Below are 24598 nucleotides of genomic sequence, written 5' to 3'. Positions count from 1 at the left end.
GACATGGCAGCACACAGGCAGACATGATGCTGGGGAGGAGCTGAGAGTGCTACATCTTGATCCATAGAGAACTGTGACACTGGGATTAGCTTGAGTATAGGAGACCTCACAGTCTACACCCACAATGACACATTTCCTCCAATAAGGCCACACCTCCTAATAGTGCCATTCCCTTCCGGGGGCCTTTTTTTTTAACCACCACAGTCCCCCAAGTTCCTTCTACAAAGGAAAGTGTCTCTGACCTGGGTCTGGGAGCTGAAGGCCCATGCTTCAGTGTGGTAGCCGAAGATTAAATGATGTCCTGTATGATAGCCATAGACCTACCACTGCTACATCAACAAAGCCATGGAGACCACAGGAGCCTAGCGCAACAGTCTATGTAGTGGGTAAGTTTGTCATTTTAATTGACACATAGGCCATTTGGATTATACCTCCTACTATAATTTATCCTTCTCAGGTCTCTAATGATATTAACTAACTGTAACTTTAACAGCTTCAAGCACACTAGCTCCCCCCATGCCACCTAAGGCTACAGCTGCCCTCACTTCATTTGTAAAAATCAGACCTCAAGGCTCACTTTCATAGCTTCTAGGTCTCCTGCTGAGGAAGACAAATGATTCACTTTGCTAGCAGACTCTGAAAGGATTAAACTCATAGATGCTTTTAACCCAGAACCATTTTGGGGTTCCCAAGCTTTTACTGTGACTCAAAGGCGTGAGTCTATTGCCTGTTTTACAGTGTGGATTTCAATATGGATTACATGCAGTGGTAATGCTATCATATCTAAAACTTTGATCCCTTTTATAAACGTAAAAAAGGCATGTAAGCTTCAGGGAGTTTATTTGAATCTACCTCTCTTAGGTCAAATGACTCCAGTTAAGTACTCCTGAGTTTCCCCACCTGCCTATTTCTGAGGGTGGAATCTCTATCACCCTCCAATGCTCTTGGACACCCTTTCTCCAGCCACCAGGGTCATAGGCCAGGAAGTTTCAAATGTATACCCTGGATAAAATATTTCCCCTTATCTCCTTAACTGTACCTTCTATCCCTACTCTACGTGTTCCAACAGATTTCCAATCAACTACAGACTGCTCCAGAAACTTGCCACCGCCAAGAGTCCCCCTAGATTCTGCATTCTAGACAGCTCCAAAGTGGCCTGCACTTCCTTAGCCCCAGATGACCCTGCAGAGCCTGGACAGCAAGCAAAATGACCTTCCTCTCTCTCTCTCTCTCTCTCTCTCTCTCTCTCTCTCTCTCTCTCTCTCTCTCTCTCTCTTCAACCTTGACCACTATTTCAGCTTTCTGGGTCCCTAACAACTACACCCAATGTCAACAGGAAGTAGTCATAGAGAAGATTGCATCTTCCCTTAACATTTATTATCAACAAGAAGACTGGGATGCTAGGACTCAAGCCCAGGCCAAATGGCTACCTGAGGTGTCTATTTAATGTAACAAAGTGGCTGCCAGGTTCTCCCAGCATCCCTCAATCCCTACTTGTTACAGAGTATGGCTGGCAAACTCCACCCTGAATTTCTATCCACCCCTACCGTAAACTTCTCCAGCCCGTGGGCTGAGCTGCCTTTCCCGATATAATCCAGCCATTTGGTTACCTGGCTCTCTTTGGTCAACCATTTACCCTTTTGGCCTATTGGTCTGGGTTTCTCCTCCACCCCACCCCTCAATTCTCCTCACATGTCCTGGTTCAGGTTCATGGTCACACTGGATTCTCCCAGTTCTATCTGCTGTAGGGCCATATCATACAGGCCCATATTTCTCTATGGTATGGTGACCAGAATTTCAGGCCAGTTTGCACCTGCCACACAGGAGGTGGTCACCTAGCCTTTTGAGACAAATTGATGCCATGCCATCCTAAACAAAGGCCTATAAAAATATGCTAATGTTGTAAATTTGTGAGGTATGCCTGGGAAAGAGGTGTTAATTCATTCAACGTGACAGAGCAGGCAAGTCGCGACAAAATGGGCATAGAAAGGTGTGGGCACGACCACAGTCAGCTCCCCACTACCTAGGAAACAGAATACTAATAAATTTCCACCTCAGTTTTGGTATAAAAACTGTTTGGAGAATAAATGTGGGAGAATTTTCAGGAAGTGAATTCAGGATTTCATGAGGGATCCCTAAAAACTCCCTCTCGATAAAGTCATGGGGGTTGTGCCTCAATTATTCCCACGCCTCCCCACTGATCAAGTCCCAGACCACGACAACCTGCCTCTGGCTATGCACTCTCTTTTGTCTACAATAAACCTTCACCTCCACTATACCTTGGAGCTGTCATGCCCTTCCTTTTTCATTCCTTTTTGTCATTCACCCAAGAGCAGTGTGATGGTTTGAATAAAATGGCCCCCAGAAGCCCACAGCGAGTGGCATTGCTAGGAGGTGTGACCTTATTGGAGTAGGTGTGGCTTTGTTGGAGGAAGTATGTCACTTGGGGCAGGCTTTGAGGTTTCAGATGCTCAAGCCAGTACCAGTGACTCCTTCTCTCTGCCTGCTGCCTACAGACCGGGATGTAGAACTCTCAGCTCCTTCTCTAGCAGCTCCATGTCTGCCTGCATGCCACAATGCTTTCCACCAGGATGACAGGGGACTAAACCTCTGAACTGTAAGCCAGCCCCAAGTAAATGCTTTCCTTTATAAGAGGTGGTCATGGTGTCTCTTCACAGCAAAAAAAAACCCGATAACTAAGGCAAGTGGTCATGTCCTCATTTTCATTCAAGTGCTAGAGTTCAATGATGGCTTTAAACCATAGCTCTGGGGCACATCTCTAAGCATGGCCTTTTCTACATAAAAATAGAAATAGGGAGTTGGAGAGATGGCTCAGCGGTTAAGAGCACTGGCCGTTCTTCCAGAGGTTCTAAGTTTCCCAGCAACCATGTGGTGGTTTGCAGTCATCTATAATGAGATCCGGTAGCTTCTTCTGGCATGTGGGCATATATGTAGGCAGAACATTGTATACATAAAGTATGCATATTTTATACAATAAAACTTTAAAAAATAAAATGTAGAAGTAAATGTAAAATCAGAGAAACTTATTTCTGTAGAAGGCAACTCACAGAGACCCACAACTGTAGGATGTACAGAAAGTGAGTCTTTGGAGCCCTTAGACCTAAATGGGATATCTTCAATAAACTCTTTGCCTCAAGGCTCAGGGATCCATGTTCCAAGAGGAGGTAGAAAGGCTCTAAGAGCTGGAGGTAGAAGATGATAACGAGTTTTCTACTCCCTCCTCCTCCCCATAATAAGTTTTTCCACTGACATAGTAAGCTGGATAAAGAAAAACTGAAAAAGTATAACAATCCATTTATTTGAGCAGAGCAACTCCCAGGTGAGTTCTCCAGTCCCAGGTGCAAGAGGGCACCTATGCAGTTCTGTCTTCCCTGCCTACCTAAGTTCTTCCCAATCAACAGGCCAAGGCAGTTTCTTTATTCATTAACCAAGAAAAGCAACACAGAGACAGAAGGACCCCCCACACCATTTCCCCTTTTCTTTTTAAATAAAAAGGAAGGTTTTAACTTTAACATAGTAAAATTACATATAACAAAACAGACATCAAGCAAGAATTACAGTTATAATAATTATATCTACTTTCTATCTATTCTTTAACTTCATCAAAGACTCCAGAAGGATATAATATTACCTAAGCAATCAGGAAGTGCATTGTAAGCAACTTCCAAAACTCTAGAATTGACAGAGACATTTTACTGCCTGGACAATCACCCAAAGTTTTTCTGTACCGTTGGGGCATCCATCTTCAGCCTACAGGACCATAGTATCCAGCAGACTTTTCCATGAAGCAGGAAATTTCAAAAACAGTTCTGCCTATATTGGCAGTTTGTCAGTCACTTTCTTCTGTGTCCTGCAGAATGTCTGGCAGACTCTTTCATGAAGCAGGAACCCCAAAGGATGGTCTACCTTTAGGCAAATTCAGCCGTCATTTTTCTTCAGGTCCTGCATGCCTAGTTCAGCAGTTCAGGCAAGAGCAGTTCCTTGCTCAGATGGCTAACAAACTCCATAAGGAGCCTCTTCGATGACCATCTTCCTCTTGAAGTAGATTGGTGCTGCCAGGAGCAGATGTGTCTGTCATGAAAAGTCCTAAATTTTTAAAACATTTAAATGCCATATTCTGAAGGTCTCTGAAAGATTTGAAGAATACCTAACTGAAATATATCTCTATATATCTAGAAAACCTAACTAACATGACTACAAGCTTGACTATTATAGATGAGTATCTATTTACTTATATTTCTTAATTATACGCTACATTGTGAATGAACTCCACAAACATAATACCTTAATCAAGATCAGAAATGCACATACATATAACACAATTGACCTTAAATTTATATCAATAAATCAAGATTCATAACAATGCAAATCTCTCTAACAGGGCTTAGACCTGTATGAGAGTATGGGATATCCCAGAGGTGGATAAGGGCAATGGTTTGAGAGAGAGCTTGATGAATTGTTGTTTGATGAGTCTGTTAACCCTCTCAACCTTTCCCGAGAACTGTGTGCAGTTGGGGATATGGAGTTTTCAGATGTTGAGGGCTTCAAACACAAGTTCAATGACCCTGGAAGTGAAAGCTGGGCCGTTGTCCATTTGGATGCTATGTGGTACACTGAACTGAGGGCTTTTTATGAGTGGGTATGTGGGTGAAGTCAATCTGCCAATCTTCGTCCGGTTGGTGTCCTCGGAGTTGGTGCAAGAGATGGCATATCTGGAGAGCCCCCTGTGGGTTGGCCTTGATACACATCTGGCAGGAGGAATGGACCTGTAAAAATGGGCTTATCAAAGAGGGGCTCTAATAAGTGGTGCTTGGGGCCTATATGTATGGTTTGGTGGCTGTCTGGAATGATGAAGAGTGCCTGATTCTGGGGAAAGATAAGGCAATTATTTAAGAAGAACCATCCGTCTTCTATCTGTGTATCCTCTGTTAAGAAAAAAATAATAATAAGGGGCAGCTCTGCTGGCGCAAAAAAAAAAAGTCCAATTAGGTCAAATCGAACAGAATCAAAATGCCCATTGTTGGGAGCTGGAGAGATGGCTCAGAGGTTAAGAGCACTGCCTGCTCTTCCAAAGGTCCTGAGTTCAATTCCCAGCAACCATATGGTGGCTCACAGCCATCTGTAATGGGGTCTGGTGCCCTCTTCTGGCCTGCAGGCACACACGCAGACAGAATATTGGATACATAATAAATAAATAAATAAATATTTAAAAAAAAAACACAAAATGCCCATTGTTTTATTAAGTAAGATGCTCTTGGGTGGCTGAGCGCATGGCAGGGAGACAGGAAAGCAGGGAGCACATGCAAACCCAGAACCACGTGTTTCTCCTATGGGAGCCCACTTAAATACCCTGTGGAAGTGGACCTGGCATGCTGGGATTTGGCAGACCAATACAACTCCCAGGCTAGGGGGGCTGGGATGGATGCCAAGGGCTGTGGCTATGCTCCCAGCTTAACATTCCCTTTACTCAGGAGTTTGTTCCTCTCCTCCAGTTGGTAACAGGACTGATAGGAAGGAGTCAAAAACAAAATACTCCCCATAGATCCAGTGGAGCTGGAGGCCAGTCCCTGCATTGCCTAAGGTCACTTGGTCCTTTGAGGACTGATGTCTCTGGCAGTGGGTTATGGCTAGAGCTGGATGACCTCTAATAGCTTGGATAACGGAGTCTGTTGACATGGTGAGTGTCATTGGTAGTGAGGAAGCCCTTTCCTTCCAAAGAGCAGAATGGGTATGGGCTATTAAAAAGGCATATTTAGAGTTGGTGTAGGTGTCAGCCCATTGACCCTTACCTATTTGGAGTGGTCTAGTCAAAGTGATTAAATTGGTCTTTGTGAAGAGGTCTCCATCAGCAGATGGGTTGCTTCAACCATTATAGTGGAGGTGACTGGCAGTGTCCTGATCTGTCTATACGAGACATCAGCAAAGAGGGTGAATTGGGGGATTGTGAGATCTAGGAGACCAGGCCAGGGTGATGAGCATAAGGCCTCCAGAGCCTCTGGGCGAGAGTGAGAGCAGGTATCAAAGGTCATAGGGACGGGAAGTGTAAGGAGCAGCCAGGATGTGTCGCCTTGGCGAGATGGTGCCAGCGGTCCTACAGCCTGGAGGTATACAGATCCACAGGCCAGAGTGCTTGGGGCCTGTGTTTTGCATTTCAGAGCCTTGGTTCCCTGACCTGTCCTGAGGCCTCAGGCCCTAGCAAAATGGCATCAACCAATCAGCATTCGAGCCTCTCCACCCTAGAAAAGCGGCTGCCTTTGGGCCCCTCGCTCTCTCGCTTCCTGCTCTCTCACCCTCTCTCCCTTACTCTCCCTCTCTCTTCCCCATTCCCCCTTTTCAACCAAGTGGCTCCAATAAAGGCGTGATATGGGAAGGATTCTCGATTTCGTGGTCGTCCATTCCTGCTGGTCAGGAAGCGCGCTGCAGGGAAGGAGGGTTTGGGGCAGGGCTATAGGTCAAGGTAATTGAGTTTATTTCTAGAGACAGTAAATGAAAGATCTGGAGCCATGAGGGCCCAAGGAAGGGAAGAGAAGAATAACTCAGAAGGTCCAAGAGGTGACGGGTGGAATATGCAGTGATTGACTGAAACTTGGTGGGGGAGGGGGCAGACTCCATACCCAGGAGTAGTTGGCTAATACAAAATGAATTCCATGTTTTTATATGTGGACTTTTGTTTTGTTGTGCATTGTTTTAGCTTTTTATTTATTTGGTATTACTGATTTATTGTTCCTTTTTTTTTTTTAGAAAGAGAATGTGAAATGTGAAGTTCAGTGGGTAGGGAGGTGGGACCTGAGAGGAGTTGGGGTAGGGTAAAATCAATAATACACTGTATGAGAAATATTTAATAACAACAATAATAAAAACCTCTTCCACCCCACTAAATTAATATCACCCTCCTAAAACTCCAAAAACTATGCTACGTTTGCCATCCAAGATGGCATCTAAGGGCCAGCACTCAGCGCTGCCTAGCGCGGCTGACACAATCTACAAAATAAAGAACTAAGCCTTCTTCACTTGCAGTCAGCCAAAAGCACTTAAGATTGTCAACCCTTATAATAGTCATAAACAAAGGGCAATGAACCTATAGTTCAGGATCCTAGAGAAACTAAGTAATAAGGTGAACCCAAAGAAAAACATATATAGATCCACCTGGGAATTGGAATCAGACAAAAATTTGGGAGCGGGGCGGGGGAGTAGACGGGGAGGGGGGAGAAAAGGGAGTTGAGAACTTGAGGGAATGGGATAGTCGAGATGGAGGAAGGACAGATATGAGAGCAAGGAAAGAGATATTTTGATTGAGGGAGCCATTATGGAGTTAGCAAGAAACCTGTCTCTAGAAAAATGCCAAAGAACCCACAGGAATGAACCCAGCTGAGATTCTAAGCAATAGAGGAGAGGGTGTCTGAACTGAGTTTACCCGGTAGTCAGACTGATGATTATCTTAAATATCACCGTAGAACTTCGTCCAACAACAGATGGGAACAGAGGCAATGACCCATATTGGAGCACTGGACTGAGCTCCCAAGATCCAGTTGAAGAGTGGAAGGACTGAGAGTATGAGCAAGGAATTCAAGACCATGAGGGAGTCATCCATTGAGACAGTTTGCTTGAGTCAATGGGAGCTCACCAAATCCAACTGGACTGGGAGTGAACGAGCATGGGAACAACCAAGTCCCCCTGAAGGGGGTTGACAGCTGGGGCAGACTGAGGGGCCACTGATAATGACACTGAGATGTGTCTCACTTGTATATACCGGCTTCATGGGATTCTATTCTCTTTGGGTGTAAACCTTGCTCAACCTAGAATTAGTAGGGAGGGCCTTGGATTTTCCACAGGGCGGGGTGCATGGCACTCCCTTAGGGTTGGAGGGGTCAGGAGGACGGTCTGTGGTGGAGGGAGAGGGAGGGGACTGAGAGGAGGGGAAGGAGTGGGAATTTGGATTGGTTTTTGTTTGTTTGTTTGTTTTTTTTTTTTTAGTAATAAAAAAAGAAAAAAATATATCGTCCACCCTTACTTTCCCTTTCACTAGCGTCTCCTACGGCCCCGTGCCACTTCCGCTCCCGTGACGTCATTTCCGTGGAGCAGTTCCGCCCAGTTGTCACTGTGCTCACCGCCCGCCCCCTTTCCCTTATGAGCTGCAGTAGAGTACCAGAGTTTGGCGCCAACTGGAAATTTTTTTTTCCGCCTTCAATGGCGGGAACCGGCTGTGTGCGCCGAGACGTGCTTTACGTCTTATCTGATTGGTTATCGGCGCTCGGTCCCGCCCTGGCGTCCTCTCTGAGGGCTGGGATTGGTGGAGACGGCGGAGCGCCTGGTGTCCCGAAAGCAGCCGCTGTGCGGGGCTGGCCGGCCGGGTAAGTTCCTGGAGGGCTTGTCTCGGGGCGGCGGGGAGAGGCTGCGGGGTGCCGTCCGGGACGGCCTGGGCTGTGGGCGCAGGAGCGCGCCTCGCGGGCCCCGGCTGCCGTCCTCGGGGTCCGCCCTTCCGAGCGTGGAGGAGGGTGCTGGGGCGAGCACAGGGAGCATCGCCGGGTCTACCGGGCGCTCCTCCCCTCCCCCACTCGTGTCTACTTGCTCCCTACTCCCGAGCTCTCGGTGAGTGTGGAGATGGGGCTGTTCCGGGTGTCAGACGCTCACTGACGTGGGCTGTTGCCAAGCCAGCACCTTGAGAGAAGTTGTTTATGTTGGTCTCTGCAGCGCTCAGAACATGCTAGCAAGGATGTGAAGGTAGAAGGAACCCCAGCATTTATGCTTCAGGATTAACTTGCTTTTGCCTCTGACTTTTGGACTTCCTAGTCTTTTCTGTTCTTTCCACAGCACCGACCCCAAACCTTTTCCTTAAGGCCTTTCCCCCATGAGCCTCAGCTCCTCTTTGGAAGCGAACAGGCCATTAGACAAGACTTCTTGCATCTATACCCAAATTATTTTTTCATAGTAATTCCTGCCGTTTTTTTCATAGTAATTCTGGAAATGGCCAGAGATTTGTATCTTAAGGAATGTAGTTGATTTTTTTTTTTTTTTTGTCATTTGACTGGAATTTATTCCCAACTTTTCACTTTCTAGCTGTTGGTCATGGTAGATACCCTAATCAGATGTCAGGTCCACATCTATTTAAATGGGATAAGGAATAATATGGACTTAATAGGAACTTCAAGATGATTTAAAGTAAATCAATACTAGAGTGTTTAGATCAATACTTGGCTCATAGTAAAGGTGCAATATATATTGCTTTTCATATTTATCTTTCTTATCCTCAGAATCTAGGATTATAGACTTGCCTCGCTTTTAGTCTTTGCCTGTTTCTTTCCCTCTGCAAATGTATGCTTTTCTGTATTGAAAAAGTGAACTTCTTCAGACTGCTGTTTAAGACACTGACCTTTCAGAACAAACCAGATGACTACTGTCTCTCTGCTTTTGCTTATGAATCTGTTGGAGCTGTCTCTCCAGATACGTGGGACTCAGCCTGGAACTTAAAAAAAAAATTTTTTTTGGTGCTAGAGACTGGCATGTTCAGAGCCCATGAGCGTGCCAACTGTACATTACTGGACAACATTCCAGCCTGGCAGCTGTTATCACTCATTAGCTTCTCATCTTTTAAAACGTGGCCTCTGCAGATCTCGAAGATCCCATTCCTCTCAGTGGGTAGCTCACTGTGTTTTCAAAAGGGAGCTGAGAGGAAGTATAGAAAGCCCTCTTTCACTTCTACCTCCTTTTCTCCCCCTAGGAGACTGACTTTTGTAATTTTATTTATTGGTTTTCAAAAGAGGGTGTCTCTGTGCATAGCTCTGAATGTCCTGGAGCTCTGAAGACCAGACTGGCCTTGAACTCAGATCTACCTGCCTCTGCCTCCCAAGTGCTGGGATTAAAGGCATACACTACCACTGTCCCACCCAGAATTTTGTAATTTTTTTGATATACCTATCACCATGACTGATGAATCCTAGATCTTAATATCTATCATGCTAACCCTTTTTCCTTTTAAGAAAAATCTGTTAGGTGTTTAGATCTATTTCCAACCCTTCTGATTGTTGTACAAGTGATTCACCAAATCTATTTCTCCATTGCCATTAAAAGCTTGGCTTCTACCGTGGCAGAGGTAGAAACTTCAGAATCATCTCTAACTAATTTGGAATTTCCTTATCTCAACAAATGATTATTTTATTTCTTGAAAAACCAAAAAGGGGGGGGGGCAAGAGAGACTAGAACATTGTGTTTCTTGTAGAGTATGTATGTTGTACTACTGAGACAACCTTTTCCATTCCCTTACACAGCATAAATACAACTTTTTTGGGGGTTGGGGTTGGTTTTTTTCGAGACAGTTTCTCTGTAGCGCTGGAGCCTGTCCTGGAACTAGCTCTTGTAGATCAGGCTGGCCTCAAACTCACAGAGATCCACCCACCTCTGCCTCCCGAGTGCTGGGATTAAAGGCGTGTGCAACGACCACCTGTCCAGATACAACTTTTTTAAAACTTTCAAAAATTTGTAGTTAGTTGAATTTCTGAATTCCTATTTAATAGTTAAATACTTTGGGGGATATTTATTTATTAGGAATTCTAACATGTCTTTAAAATTATTATTTTATGTGTATGGGTGTATGTGTATCTGTGTATTACATGCATGTCTGGTGCCCGCATAAACCAGAAGAGGGAGTCAGATCCTCTGAAAATGGAGTTATAGATAGTTGTGAGCCACTGTATGTGTAGATTTTTATCTTTGCTGATTTATTGGCTCTGGCTTGCTTTATGTTTGTTTAATTTTTTACAGAGTATAAAGAAAGCCAGGCTGAAGCCCTTGTGAGACAAAGTCTGGCTGTATTGAGATGAGAGGTAGGATGAAGAGAGTAGACTTCTACACACAAGCTCAGATTCTGTCTCAGGGTTGCTGTGCTGTGTGCTGTTGTGTTACAGGCTATTCTTGCAGTGCTGGTTGAATCCAGAACCTTGCTTACAGTGGGCAAGTTAGTCCTCTCTCACTGAGCTGTATCCCCCACAGTGGTGCAGAATTTTAACATGAGATGATTTAACTAGATATCAGCATCTCTAAGTTTGACAGAAGTTACTAGGCTTTTGTTTCAAGTGAGGAGGTCGAGGAAGAAGCTGACCATCTTGGAAATTTGCCCCTTTCTCTATCTGTTTGTCTACCAGGGAGTCTGTTGTTTTAGGGTTTCTGTTGTTGTAAAGAGACACGATGACCATGACAACTCTTATAATGGAAAACATTTAATTGGGTGGCTTACAGATCAGAGGTTTAGTCATTATCATCATGACAGGACATGGCAGCATGCAAGCGGACATGGTGCTGGAGAAGGGGCTGGAGAGTTTTACATCTTGATCTACAGGCAACCGGAAGTGTTCTGAGACATTGGTCATGGCTTTAGCATATATGAGACCTTAAAGTCCATCCCCACAGTGACACACTTCCTCCAACAAGGCCATACCTATTTCAACAAGGCCACACCTTCTAATAGTGCCACTTCCTATGAGTTTATGGGGGTTAATTACATTCAAACTACCACATCTTCTAACTCCTGATCTCTCATTCCCCCTCTCAGAGATCACCCTAACTGCTGTTTGGGGACAACGACCACTCTTGCTGCTTCATGCTGACAAAGGGTCTGTGAAGGGGGACAGCAGTCAGAGTGCCTCAGGAGAGTCTATCTAAGGGAGTATGAGAAAATCCAATTGATGGTAATGGTCCAGCCATTTGACATATGACAGCCATTTGGTGATGCTGTGTATCTTTGGAGTCTGTCATATAAGAGAAGTAGCATCTGTGATGCATAAACGTGAGACTGTTGGTAGTACTGTAATTCCTACTGCGAGTACAGTTAGAAAAATAGCAGGGGCAGTTTTGCCTTTGTTAGAGGAAGAGAACAGGCAAGAAAATGATCCAAATACTTTTCAGCAGGCTTTGTCATCAGTGAGATTGATGATCTCTCTAACACCGCTGTCTACCATAAGATATACACTGTTGGAGGATGCTGTCTGGTTCAAGCATTCAAGGAGCCTTTCATCAGCCATTTTAAGCTAAGAAGTTGAACATTGCATTCCTTTTACTGTAACCTCATGGGGAACATTAAGAGACGAGGTTAATGAGGAAAAATTGATGTCATGGTTGGCCTAAGTTTTATTTAATAAGTTTTATTTAATAATTTTGAAGCTGACTGGACTGTGTACCAGAAAACTTTTTACCAAAATCCTATAGAGGCCTATTGGTAGTTTTTTAGCAACAAGAGATGCCTCTGCCCATGTGTCAGCTGTAACCTCCAGTGGAAGAGGACAGTATGGGCCAAACGTGAGTGAAATCAAGGTTTCATTTGTTGAAAGTCACAACTAGACATCAGCATCTGAAGTTTGACAACAGAATATCTGGCCACCTCCTTTAATCAGGGGACATGATTGGTTAGGATACAGGACATATTATAGCTCTTCCAGAAACAGTATCATCAGGAAGAGAATTATTAGTGGGGAATTGTTGTCCAAATAGCATCTCATGGTTAAGTATGACGTCTGAGGACTGTCAAAGAGACAGACATATTGATCATATTATTCCTGGTTATACTTTTCTTTTGAGTGTTTCAGACCATGTAGGTGGTCAAAATGACTTTGCTGTCAAGGCCAGTTGAAGGTCTAGTCCTCAGTGGTTACTTGAACTTGGGCAGAGCCTCTGATTCCTAGCCTGCCTTCCATCTGTGTGTGGATAAGTTAAAGGTCTTGCTTTACCACTGTTTCATTGGAAGTGTGGAAGATTTTTTTCCTCTTTGTTGACCCTTCTCTTTGCACACTGGACACTGGTTAGAGTCCACTGAGTGACATTTCTATGGCCTTCCTGAACAAGAACAGGTGACTTCCCACAGTTGCAGGACAGTTAGAGATGCCTCAGAGTTCCTGGGACTTTGTTGACCTTGGAGGGCAAGGGGAAAATAGTCTTTATTATTTTTAATTAGTCTGTAATGTTTAAGTGAAGTGTGAGCAAAAATTAAGCACTTTAAAAATAAACTTGATTAGAACATTTAAGTGTATTGCATCCCTAAGTCTTCTAGACTAGAGGCTGTGGATGTTTCCTATAGTTTTTTAGCAAGGTCTGTATCAGAGGTTCTCATAACACTATGGCCCTTAATACAGTTCCTCATGTTGTGCGGACCCCAAACCACAAAATTATTTTTGTTACTGCTTCATAACTAATTTTGCAGCCATTATGAGCTGTAATATAAATATATGTGCTTGACCTCCAAGGGCTTGAGACTCATAGGTTGAGAACCACGGATCTAGGTAATCCTGCAGGTAAAAGAAAAGTTTAAACATAGGGAATTTTAGAGGACTTTTTTTCTCTTGTTGACAGAATAACTCTTAACTGAAGTATGATATTTAAGTGTTCCCCCCAGGGGGCACTTTTTATTATTTTCTAGAGCATATTTAGGCCATGCACTGATCAAGAAAAAGACTAAGTTTCTTCTCCTAAGCGCTTGACTGTCTGGCTCGCTCAAGTTGTTCAATGGGCAAACTAGTGCGGAACTTGAAGCAATCTTGGAAGATTTCATCCCCGTCTGTAAAGTGAAAAAAATTTGGAAAAGACTGATGGAGGTTTGCCTAATCTCCCTTCCAGGTGTTGGAAGATTTCATCCCCATCTGTAAAGTGAAAAAAATTTGGAAAAGACTGATGGAGGTTTGCCTAATCTTCCTCCAGTCTTAACCCTCCAGTCATCCAGAGAGGACGACTCCTAGCCAGTCAAAGGGGTGGTCAGCAGGGCCCAAACACCCCGAGACTGGTTCCAGTATGGGATTCATGCTTCCCCACGCCTTCATTCCAGTTCCCACCAGTTATTACTTCACAGGTACCATTATTGAGGGGCAGACCCTAGCTCCCTCCAAGCCTTCTGTAGGACAGACTGAGGTGAAGAACATATTAGTTGAATTCCACCTGAGCCTTGACAGAAGGTCTGATATAGGGTCTGGTGAGATGACGCAGGCAGTGGGCTTGCTCCACAAGCTTGACCACCACATTTGGATACTCAGAACCTGCATAAAAGCTGGATGCAGAGCTGGGTGATGGTGGTATACACCACGTGGAGGCAGAAACAGGTGGATCTCTGAGTTTGAGCTTGACCAACACAGTTCCAGGATAACCAGAACTACACAGAGAAACCCTGTCTTCAACAGCCCCCCCCCAAAAAAAACCAAAAAAACAAAAACCTAGATGCAGTGAAACAAGCTTCTGTATTTCCAGTGCCCACTATGGGAGGTAAAAACAGAAGAACCTTAAGTTTGTGGGTAGCGAGCTTGGCTTTGCAGCCCAAAGGAGCTATCTAAGGTAGAAGGTAATGGTAGACTTATGGATGTTGACTTCTGACTACCACAGGTCTATTGTTGCACATGCCCACATCTGTATACATGAAATGTATACCCACGTGTCACACACAAAATGAAATTTGAAAAAAGATTGGCTGACATCAAGAAAACAAATGATAACATGCTGGCAAAGGAGGAATAGAAGCAGGAACCCTTACACATTGCTGGTAGAAATGTAACTAGTGTAGCTACAATGGAAATCAGTATGAAGAGACACCATGATTGTGGCAACTCTTACCAAAAAAAAAAGCGTTTAATTTGGGTGGCTCGCTTACAGATCAGAGGTCCAGTTCATTATCACTATGGCAGGAGCGTGGCGGTGTGCAGGCCGATGTGCTGGAGTAGCAGCTGGGAGTCTTACATCTTGCAGGCAACAGGAAGTTGACTTAGATACTGGGTGGTATCCTGAGCATAGGAAACCTCAAAGCCCACCCCAACAATGAAACACTTCCTCCAACAAGGCTTTACCTACTCCAACAAAGCCACAAATCCTAATAGTATCTATGAGGTTATGGGGGCCAATTTCTTTCAAACTACTACAGATACAAAGGAGTCAAAGTATGTTTGTTGTAGCCAAGATAGGAAACCAGCTTAGATCCCATCAGCAGGTAAATAGATTTTTTTTTTAGAAAAAGTATAATATAATTTGGCTTGATATCTTAATCTTCTAATACCAGCTACTAAGGAGGCTGAGGTCACAAGTTTAAGCTTTGCTTGTGTTCCGGAATGAGTGGGGGTGGTGTAGGTATCAGCAAAGTGTAGTGCTATGCATATATGAAAATGTGATGAAACCTTAAGAGTGAAGCTGATCTCAATCTAGAACTCCTGGGCACATAGGTACATTCTAAAAGATAAAAATAAAAGAGTCTGGGACAGATTCTAAGATGGTATGTTAAGACTGAAGTGGCTTAATTTAGAATGAGTGCTATACAAATTAAAAGAATGTATATCTGAAATATGATGATGGAAGTCAAATAGGGTAAATTCTGGATGTGGGTAGCAATTGCTCCTTAACTTAGGTGGAGTCCCAGTTTTTTATTTTGTGGTGCTAACATTAGAGTCTAGGGTTTTGTACATGCTTGCAAATGTTCTACCATTAAGCCATACCCCAACTTGCATGCTCCCTTATTTTTAATAAGTTTTATTATCATGGTGTTTGTATGAGGGCACACATAAGCTTTCCATAAAGCCCTTGAGGAGTTTGCTGGAGTTGGTTCTCTCTTTCCACCGTGGTTTCTGAGGACTGAGGCTAAGTTGTCAGGTTTTTCTCCATGGAGCTACAGGGGATAGTGTTTATATTTCTTAGTATGTATTTATGTATTTGTTTTTAGTGCTGATGGTTCTTATTTTAGTGCAAAAGTTAATGTGTATTTTGAGATTCTTTTTTCCCCTTTAGTGATGGAGGTCAAATTCGGGTTTTTGTACATATTGGTATATTTTGGCCTATTTTATGAAATTGGTGTAATTTACTTTGTGCATTGCTTATCTATACCTAAAAATTTGAGTTTCAGATTTTAGTTTGAACTTTTGCCCAGAAAATGTTAGGCATTTTTCCTTTTTAAGTGTATAGAATTAAGTTATTCAGTGTGTTTAAAATTTGAAAGTTACTTTGTAAGTAGAAACTATTCTAACGGTGGGAATCTCTGTGCTTAATACCATAGATGGCACCTATGAAAAGGATATAGGACCATGGCAGCAGATGACGATAATGGAGATGGAACGGGTTTATTCGATGTCTGTCCTGGTAAGAACTCTTGGTTGTCTTTCTGCATTTATTTGCTCTTTGTTTCTTTATAAATTTTAGTACAGGGAGTTGAGAACCAGGGCCTTTCACATGCTAGGTGCGTACTCCGTCACAGTAATAGCCCTAACCTCACTTGATCTCAGTTACACAATCACGTACTTGTTCTCAGGTGAAGTGGACCTCAGCCTTTTCTCCTGTATATAAGTGAATTAACATAGCAAAATGCTAGGGACATAAGAGTGCTTAGTAAATGTGAACTTTTCTCTTCGTTTTTTGTTGTTTTGTTTTCGTAGTGTTGAAAAGCAAACACAGGGCTACATTCTGTTCCTTGGCTATATCCACGTCCTTTGTGTATGACATCGAGACTGGGCCCAGGCTACAGCCATAGATCATTGCACCTGGCTGACTTTGACTTTTCTCTTTCTCTCCCTCCCTCCCTCCCTCCCTCCCTCCCTCCCTCCCTCCTTCCTTCCTTTCTTTGTTTTTAAGATACTTCAAATTTATTTTTAATTTATAAGTGTTTTGCCTGCATATATGTATATGCACCATGTACATGCTTGGTGACCAAGGAGACCAGAGGGTGTTGAATCCCCTGGAACTGGAGTTTCAGGTGGTTGTGATCCACCATGTGGGTGTTGTGAACTAACCCTACATCTTCTGCATAACATCAAGCCCTCTTAACCACTGAGCCATCTCTTCAGCTCTTGGTTGATATTTCTTATTGTATGCTTTTAAGTCTCTATATGTAACCAAGACAACAATTTTGCTGATGTGAATGGTCATAATATCTATTGTCATATCCAAAATAGATAGTTGTTACTTTTGAAGTAAGTTTGTTTTTGATTTTTTTTTCCTTTTTTTAAATTGATTTTTATTGAGCTTTACATTTTTCTCTGCTCCCCTCCCTGTCTCTCCCTTCCTCCCTTCAACCCTCCCCCAAGGTCTCCATGTTCCCATGTAGATTAGATCTATGTAAGTCTCTCTTAGTGTCCTCATTGTTGTCTTAAGTTCTTTGAGATTGTGGTTTGTAGGCTGGTTTTCTTTGCTTTATGTTTAAAAACCACCTATGAGTGAGTACATGTGATAATTGTCTTTCTGTGTCTGGGTTACCTCACTCAAAATAATGTTTTCTAGCTCCATCCATTTTCCTGCAAAATTCAAGATGTCGTTATTTTTTTCTGCTGTGTAGTACTCCATTGTGTAAATGTACCATATTTTCATATCCATTCTTCAGTCAAGGGGCATTTAGGTTGTTTTCAGGTTCTAGCTATGACAAATAATGCTGCTATGAACATAGATGAGCACATGTTCTTATGGCACGATTGAGCATCCTATGGATATATATCCAAAAGTGGTATTGCTGGGTCTTGAGGAAGGTTGTTTCCTAATTTTCTAAGAAGTCGCTACACTGACATCCAAAGGGGTTGTACCAGCTTGCATTCCCACCAGCAATGCAGAAGTGTTCCCTTTACCCCACAACCTCTCCTGCATAAGTTGTCATCAGTGTTTTTGATCTTGGCCATTCTTACAGGTGTAAGATGGAATCTCAAAGTTGTTTTGATTTGCATTTCTCTGATGACTAAGAATGTTGAACATTTCCTTAAGTATCTTTCAGCCATTTTAGATTCCTCTGTTGAGAGTTCTCTGTTTAGGTCTGTACTTCATTTTTTTTTTTTAAATTGGATTATGTGTTCTTTTGGTGTCCAATTTCTTGAGTTCTTTGTATATTCTGGAGATCAGACCTCTGTCTGATGTGGGGTTAGTGAAGATCTTTTCCCATTCTGTAGGCTGTCGTTTTGTCTTGTTTACAGAAGCTTTTCAGTTTCAGGAGGTCACATTTATTAATTGTTTCTCTCAGTGTCTGTGCTAGTGGGGTTATATTTAGGAAGTGGTTCCCTGTGCCAGTGCTTTCAAGTGTACTTCCCACTTTCTCTTCTATAAGGTTCAGTGTGGCTGGCTTTATGTTGAGGTCTTTGATCCATCTGGACTTGAGTTTTGTGTATGGTGATAGATATGGGTCTATTTTCATTCTTTTTGCCAGCACCATTTGTTAAATTTGCTTTCTTTTTTCCATTTGCTATTGTTTTTGCTTCCTTGTCAAAAATCAGGTGTTCAAAGATGTATGGATTGATTTTCGGGTCTTCTGTTCAATTCCATTGGTCCTCCTGTCTGTTCTCATGCCAATACCAGACTACTTTCAGTACTGTAGCTCTGTAGTAGAGTTTGAAGCCAGGGATTGTGATGCCTCCAGAAGTTCTTTTATTATACAAGATTGTTTTGGCTCTCCTGGGTTTTTTTTTTTTCCCATATGAAGTTGAGCACCGTTCTTTCAAGGTCTGTCAAGAATTTTGCTGGGATTTTGATGAGCTTTGCGTTGAATCTGTAGATTGCTTTTGGTAAGATTGCCATGTTTGCTATGTTAATTCTGCCTACCCAAGAGCATGGGAGATCTTTCCACTTTCTGGTGTCTTTTTGAATTTCTTGCTTCAAAGATTTAAAGTTCTTGTCATACAAGTCTTCCACTTGTTTGGTTAGAGTTACTCCGAGATATTTTATGCTATTTGTGGCTATTGTGAGGGTGTTGAATCTCTGATTTCTTCCCCAGCCCTTTTATCATCTGTGTACAGGAGGGCTACTGATATTTTTGAGTTAATCTTGTATCCTGCTACATTACTGAAAGTGTTTATGAGTTGTAGAAGTTCCTTGGTAGATTTTTGGGATCACTTATGTAAACTATCGTATCATCAGCAAACAGTGAGAGTTTGACTTCTTTTTTTCTAATTTGTATCCCCTTGATCTTTTGGTGTCTTATTGCTCTAGCTAGGACCTAAAGTACTATATTGAATAGATATGGAGAGAGTGGACAGCCTTGTCTTGTTCCTGATTCCAATACTTAGGGTTAGATAATCTATCAGGGGCCTTTTCTCTAGAAAAGACTTGATTGTCCTGTTCTCAGCAGTCATTGATTTTTTTGTACAGCTTTTCATCAAGGAGTTGGGCCTTGTAAGATTTAGCCATCTGTGTTGGCATGTCAAAGGGGTTGTCATTTTTCAGATCTTATGCAGGCAGCCTTGTTTTGAGATTTCATGGGTGCTCCTTCTTTGTGATTTATGGGAGACAATTTTAAACAGCTGCCCTGGTCATCCAGCTCTTAACACATCCCCTTTTCTACAGTATTCCCTGAGTATTAAATGTAAGGGTTGCATTGCAGGTGTACCACTTGGGGTTGAGTATCTTCTTAGTCAGTTCATTTTTACTTAAAATGAGTTTTTAAAAGTTAATGTTGATAGACATGGAACGGTTCCTGTCTGGCCAGCATCATAAGGACTCTAGGGGTAATAGTTGTAGTTGTTACTTGCTTTTGCTAAATTAGTTTCAACTTGTTACGTTGCTATTGTAGTTGTATTTTAGGTTGTACACCTTTAATTCTAGTGCTCGGGAGGCAGAGGTAGGTGAATCTCTGAGCTCAAGGGCAGTCTAGTCTACAGAGTAAGTTCTAGGACATCCAGGGCTACATAGAGAAACCCTGTCTTGAAAAATCAAGGGAAAAAATTAAATCAACAGAAAATTCAAAGTATAATAAATACCTTTTTTTTAAACCGAAATTTACAAATGTTTGAATTTTAAATAAAGCTGCTTTTGTTTGTGTTGTGTGTGTGTCTGAGTGTTTTGTCTGCATGTGTCTGTGCACCTTGGGCATACATAGTGCCCTTGAGGCCATAAGAGGGGGTCAGGTCCCCTGGAACTGGAATTGTGGATGGTTGTGAGCCAGATATGGATCCTGGGACCTGAACTATAGTCCTGTACAAGAGCAAGAAGTGCTCTTAGTTGCTGAGCTGTCTCTCCCACCCCTTACAAAATGTTTATCACACTGCTTTTGACTGCACCGCTTTGCATTATTATTGGTGGTTCAAGGAATTTTAATCTTTAGGTCTGGTTACATTGGCCCTCTATCTTGGTCTTTGTTATCAAGAGCGTTTCATGTATGACAATCCAAATATGATATCTGTACATAATTAGTCCAACAATATAATGCTTTAACTTTTTCTTTCAACAGTCTTATCTTAAAGAAATGAAAAGCATTTAGGAGGTTGACTTAACCCTTGCTAGCCTTTCTTTAGTATTGCCATGGTATTATTTTCCCTTTATCTTTTGTTTCTAGACTCCAATCATATCTTGAATGAGATTTTGACATTATTCTGTAGAACTCTTTAAATATTTTATTAAGATTTATTCACTTTATTTTATATGTGCTTTGCCTGAATGTATGTATGTATATGCACTACATGTGTGCTTGGTGTCTGCAGAGGTCAGAAGAGCACTTCAGATTCTCTGGAACTGGAAATAGAGATGATTGTGAACCACTATGTGGATGCTGGGAATCGAACCCAGATCATCTGGAAGAGCAGCCAGTCTTCTTAGCTGTTGAGCTATCTCTCCAGGTCCCTATAGAACTTTGTTGTTGTTGTTATTAAAAAGTTTTTTTTCCATTTTACATACCAACCACAGTTCCCCCTCCTTACTTCATAGAACTTTTTAAAGACTTTCCCCCTCCATCCTTCCCTGTTTTACAGATTTGTTTTTTTTTTTAAAAAAAAAAATGGGTAATTTATACTGATGAATGTAGTGCATAGTCAAGCATATCCCCAGTGATGATGATATTATAATTCATTATGTGTAGTTTTCTATTTTAGAATTTTCAGTTGGTTCTCTTTTGTTTCTGTTGTTGTTTTAGGTCTTGTTTATTTGTTTGTTTGGTTGATTTTTCAAGAGAGGGTTTCTCTGTGTAGTCTTGTCTGTCAAGGAACTCACTTTGTAGACTAGGCTGGCCTTGAACTCACATGTTGCCTGAGGCACAGTTTGAGAATTTCCCCCTTCTTGACTTCTGAATTTGCTTTCTCACCTTTAGTTGCTTTTTCCTCAGAGCCATTCTCCAGTTTTCAAGCCCTTAGAACTAGGAAGGTTGTCTAACCTCCTGACATTTCAGCAAGATGATGCCACCTACAAATGTGTCAGGCTGCATTCCTGGCTGTCCTAGGATGCATGCAGCATGTGTGAGAGATGACTATCTGTTGTCACTGCCCATAGAGCTCTAACACAGGTCTGTCTCTCACCAAATAGCAGTGATAGAAGGGAGATTGGGAGCTTAAAGCTATCTTTTTAAAAATTTATTTATCATATGTATATGTGTGTGTGTGTGTGTGAGTATTTTGTATGTATGTCTGTGTGCCATGTGCACGCTGGTGTCTGCTCTGCGTAGACTGAATAGAGTTATAGGTGATTGTGAGCCTCCATGAGTGCTCTCTTCTTGCAGGTATTATCTCATGGTCAGGATTTGTGTTCTCCGTGCAGTTCTCCAGAATCACACAGCCCTCACTTTTGGTTTCTGCTTATTTTGTGCTGCTTTTTAATACTTCGGGTAGCATTAATACATAGTTTAGCATTTATAATGTTATATGAGGATTGGTTTGATGAAAAGTAGCTGATTATTGCTGGAATTAAAACCTCATTACACTTTTTTTTTATGTGTATGTGTGTGTGCACGCACGCATGTGTGCAAGCAGTGTCTGTGGAGACCTGAAGACGGTGTTGAATACTCTGGAGCTGGAGTTATGAGCAGTTGTAGCCCATCTGATGTGGGTGCCAGGAACTGAATTTGAGTCCTTTGGAGAAGTAGCAAGTGCTTTTAACTGCTAAGCTGTCTCTTCAGCTCTAGTACGAGTACATTTTTCTACTAAAAGAACTTTTTAAAAATTTTTATTAGGTGTAAATGAATGTGTCTGTGTGAAGGTATGTGCACATGTGTGCTGGTACCCATAGAGGTCAGAAGAGGGTATCCGGTTCCCTGGAGCTAGAGTTATAGGTGTTTGTGAGCCACCCAACATGGGTGCTGGGAACCGAACTCATAACTTCAGAACCATCTTGCCCAACTCCATACATTTTTTTAAAGTGAATTTTTAAAGTCTGATTCTGAAGTTGTCAAGTTATAAATTTCTATATCACAATGTTTCTGTTGATGGGCCTGTATAAACCTTGTCTGTTTCTTTGTTTTGTTTTGTTTTGTTTTTTTGGGAAGGAGTCTCTCTGTGTAGCCCTGGCTGTCCTAGAACTAACTGTGTAGACCATGCTGCCTCAAACTCACAGAGATCAACCTACTTCTGCCTCCTGAGTGCTGGGATTAAAGGTGTGTACCACTACCACCTGGCCCCTTGTTTGTTTCGTTGAAGCAGAAATAATATATTTCTTTCCTTGTCCTAAGTAGGAATGGATTAAAAACCCCTCAGCCCACAAGCCAGTTTTAACTAGTCTTTGCCATTTTTGCAGCCTCTCCTCTTAAGAATAATGATGAAGGCTCTTTGGACATTTATGCCGGGTTGGACGGTGCTGTTTCTGGTATGTAAATTTCATAAAACAGTCTCATTTTGTTTGGTTGGTTTGATGTGCTAGTTTTATTGTTATTGGCTTTTGGTAACTTCACAGCGCTGAAGTAATATGCCCTGTTTCTGAGATGATTACACTGAGGTAATTTCTTTCTGGCCCAAAGCTTGATCGGATCACATTATTAGCACACAGATTTGTTCCTCTAGGACTCAGGTTTAATTAGGCCTTGTGCAAAAATATCTCATGCCATTGAAATGGCAACTGGTGTTGTTGAATACACATGCCTGCCTATGTCCTCACAGCGAATGTTACCGTGAGTGTCTTCAGATACATCAGAGGAATGGTGGTGGAGTCTGGCCACCTGTCCAATTAGAGCTTTTCCACAATCAGATCTTCCAGTGTTTTGTAACAGAGACAGTTACCACACTGGATTCATTGAAACAGCTATTTTATATAATGTGGCATTCCGACCATCATTAATAAATTAGTGTAGGTTATATGAAATATGGGTTAGGAGAAATGTAATCCTTTGAAATAGACACAACATCAAGAATCCTAACACACACACACACACACACATACATATATACATACACATACACCGTGTGTGTGTGTGTGTGTATAAATATAAATAATATAAAACAACACCATTCTTTTTTTTTTCAACACACCATTCTTTATGCTCACTAAAGTGTTTGATAAAACTAATTAACAAAGGAATTCTAACAAATATTCTAACATACGTTTTGTGTGTTTTCAGACAGTACTGCTAGATCCTGTGTGTCATTCAGAAACTGTTTAGATTTGTATGAAGAGATCCTGACTGAAGAAGGAACCGCAAAGGAAGCGACATACAATGACGTATGAGTTGCTACTGTTCCTAAGTTCTTTCTGTAGCTCCTGAAGAGGAGGCTGCAGCTTACTAGTGAACAGATAGTCTGTGTTTAGAGATTAGTTCTAAAATTTTTTTAAAATTTTAATGATTTATTTTTATTTTATGTACATTGGCATTTTTGCCTGCATGTGTGTCTGTGTGAGGGTGTCAGATCCCCTGGAACTAGAGTTACAGACAGTTGTGAACAACCATCATGGCTGCTTGGAGTTGAACCCAAGCCCTCTGGAAGTGTAGCCAGTGCTCTTAACTGCTGAGCCATCTCTACAGTCCAGGAAGTAGTTCTTAAATGAACAGTATTTAAGGTAGTTTCTGCCTCTTACTTGTTTTTCCAAGACATACTTTCTGAATAAAATTCTGAATTCAGTTACGATTTTATTTCACCAAACTTAAGTATATGAATGTATAAAACTTTAATAAACTATCAGTGTGATAAAACATTTTATTTTTTCATTATTTATATATTAAAGTTGTGTATTACATAATGTGTCTTGAGATTTATGAGACAAGTTTCTTTTAACTGTATATTTGAATATTAGGTTCAGAAGAACAATATGAAGCTTATAAAATATACTGTCAATGGGCTGAACTTTACAAATCAATAATGTAGGCAGGCTTGGAGGCAGTTGCCTATAATCTCAGTGCTTGGGAGGCTGAGGCAGGAGGATCAAGAGTAAAGCAGCCTGGCCTACATCTGGATACACTGTCTGAGAAACAGAAACAACCAAACGTGAATGTAATCTGTCTAAATAACTTATGTGTACATTGATTTTTTTTTCCCCTCAGAATTTTAAATGTCATTTAAGAAACTACAATAATGCTTAAATTAGTCCTTTCGTGCTTTACAGTTGCAGATAGAATATGGCAAATGTCAACAGCAAATGAAAGAGCTAATGAAAAGGTTTAAGGAAATTCAGACACAGGTATTGTGGTTATTTCTTCCTTGTTAACATTTATGTTTGAGTGTGTGTGCGTGTGTGTGTATACACGGGTAATTGGGTGTGGGTGCACATGTTTGCACATGCATATAGAAGCCAGAGATCATCCTTGGGTATTGTCCCTCACGTACCACCTGCCTCGTCTTTTGAGACAGGATTTTTCACTGGCCTACACCTCACCACATAGGCCAGCCATTCTCAGCAATCAAGTCTCATGGATCCAAATCTCCCCACCTTTCCAGTGCTTAGATTATAGATATGTACAGCTTAAAATAACTTT

General features: G+C 41.9%; 1 protein-coding gene across 4 annotated transcripts in view; it reads left to right on the top strand.

Annotated features, from left to right (window-relative positions):
• The first annotated feature begins 8311 nt into the window (after positions 1–8311).
• Positions 8312–24598, top strand: part of Casp8ap2 (caspase 8 associated protein 2) — a 38254-nt gene continuing 21967 nt past the window's right edge. The window contains exons 1-5 of one of the 4 annotated variants that reach the window (XM_048419879.3): positions 8312–8372; positions 16025–16107; positions 22432–22500; positions 23249–23349; positions 24229–24303. In XM_048419879.3, coding sequence (XP_048275836.3) covers positions 16053–16107; positions 22432–22500; positions 23249–23349; positions 24229–24303 — 300 coding nt within the window. In that variant the 5' untranslated portion in view covers positions 8312–8372; positions 16025–16052. Of the gene's footprint in view, positions 8373–8408; positions 8611–11678; positions 11703–13674; positions 13850–16024; positions 16108–22431; positions 22501–23248; positions 23350–24228; positions 24304–24598 lie in introns of those variants that run through there. The other 3 variants (XM_048419880.3, XM_085677269.2, XM_048419881.3) reach the window with 3 other exon arrangements.

The sequence above is a fragment of the Myodes glareolus genome, chromosome 16 (genome assembly GCF_982192425.1).
Source record: "Myodes glareolus chromosome 16, mMyoGla1.1, whole genome shotgun sequence".
Taxonomy (NCBI): domain Eukaryota; kingdom Metazoa; phylum Chordata; class Mammalia; order Rodentia; family Cricetidae; genus Myodes; species Myodes glareolus.
This window is presented reverse-complemented; position numbering and strand designations above follow the sequence as displayed.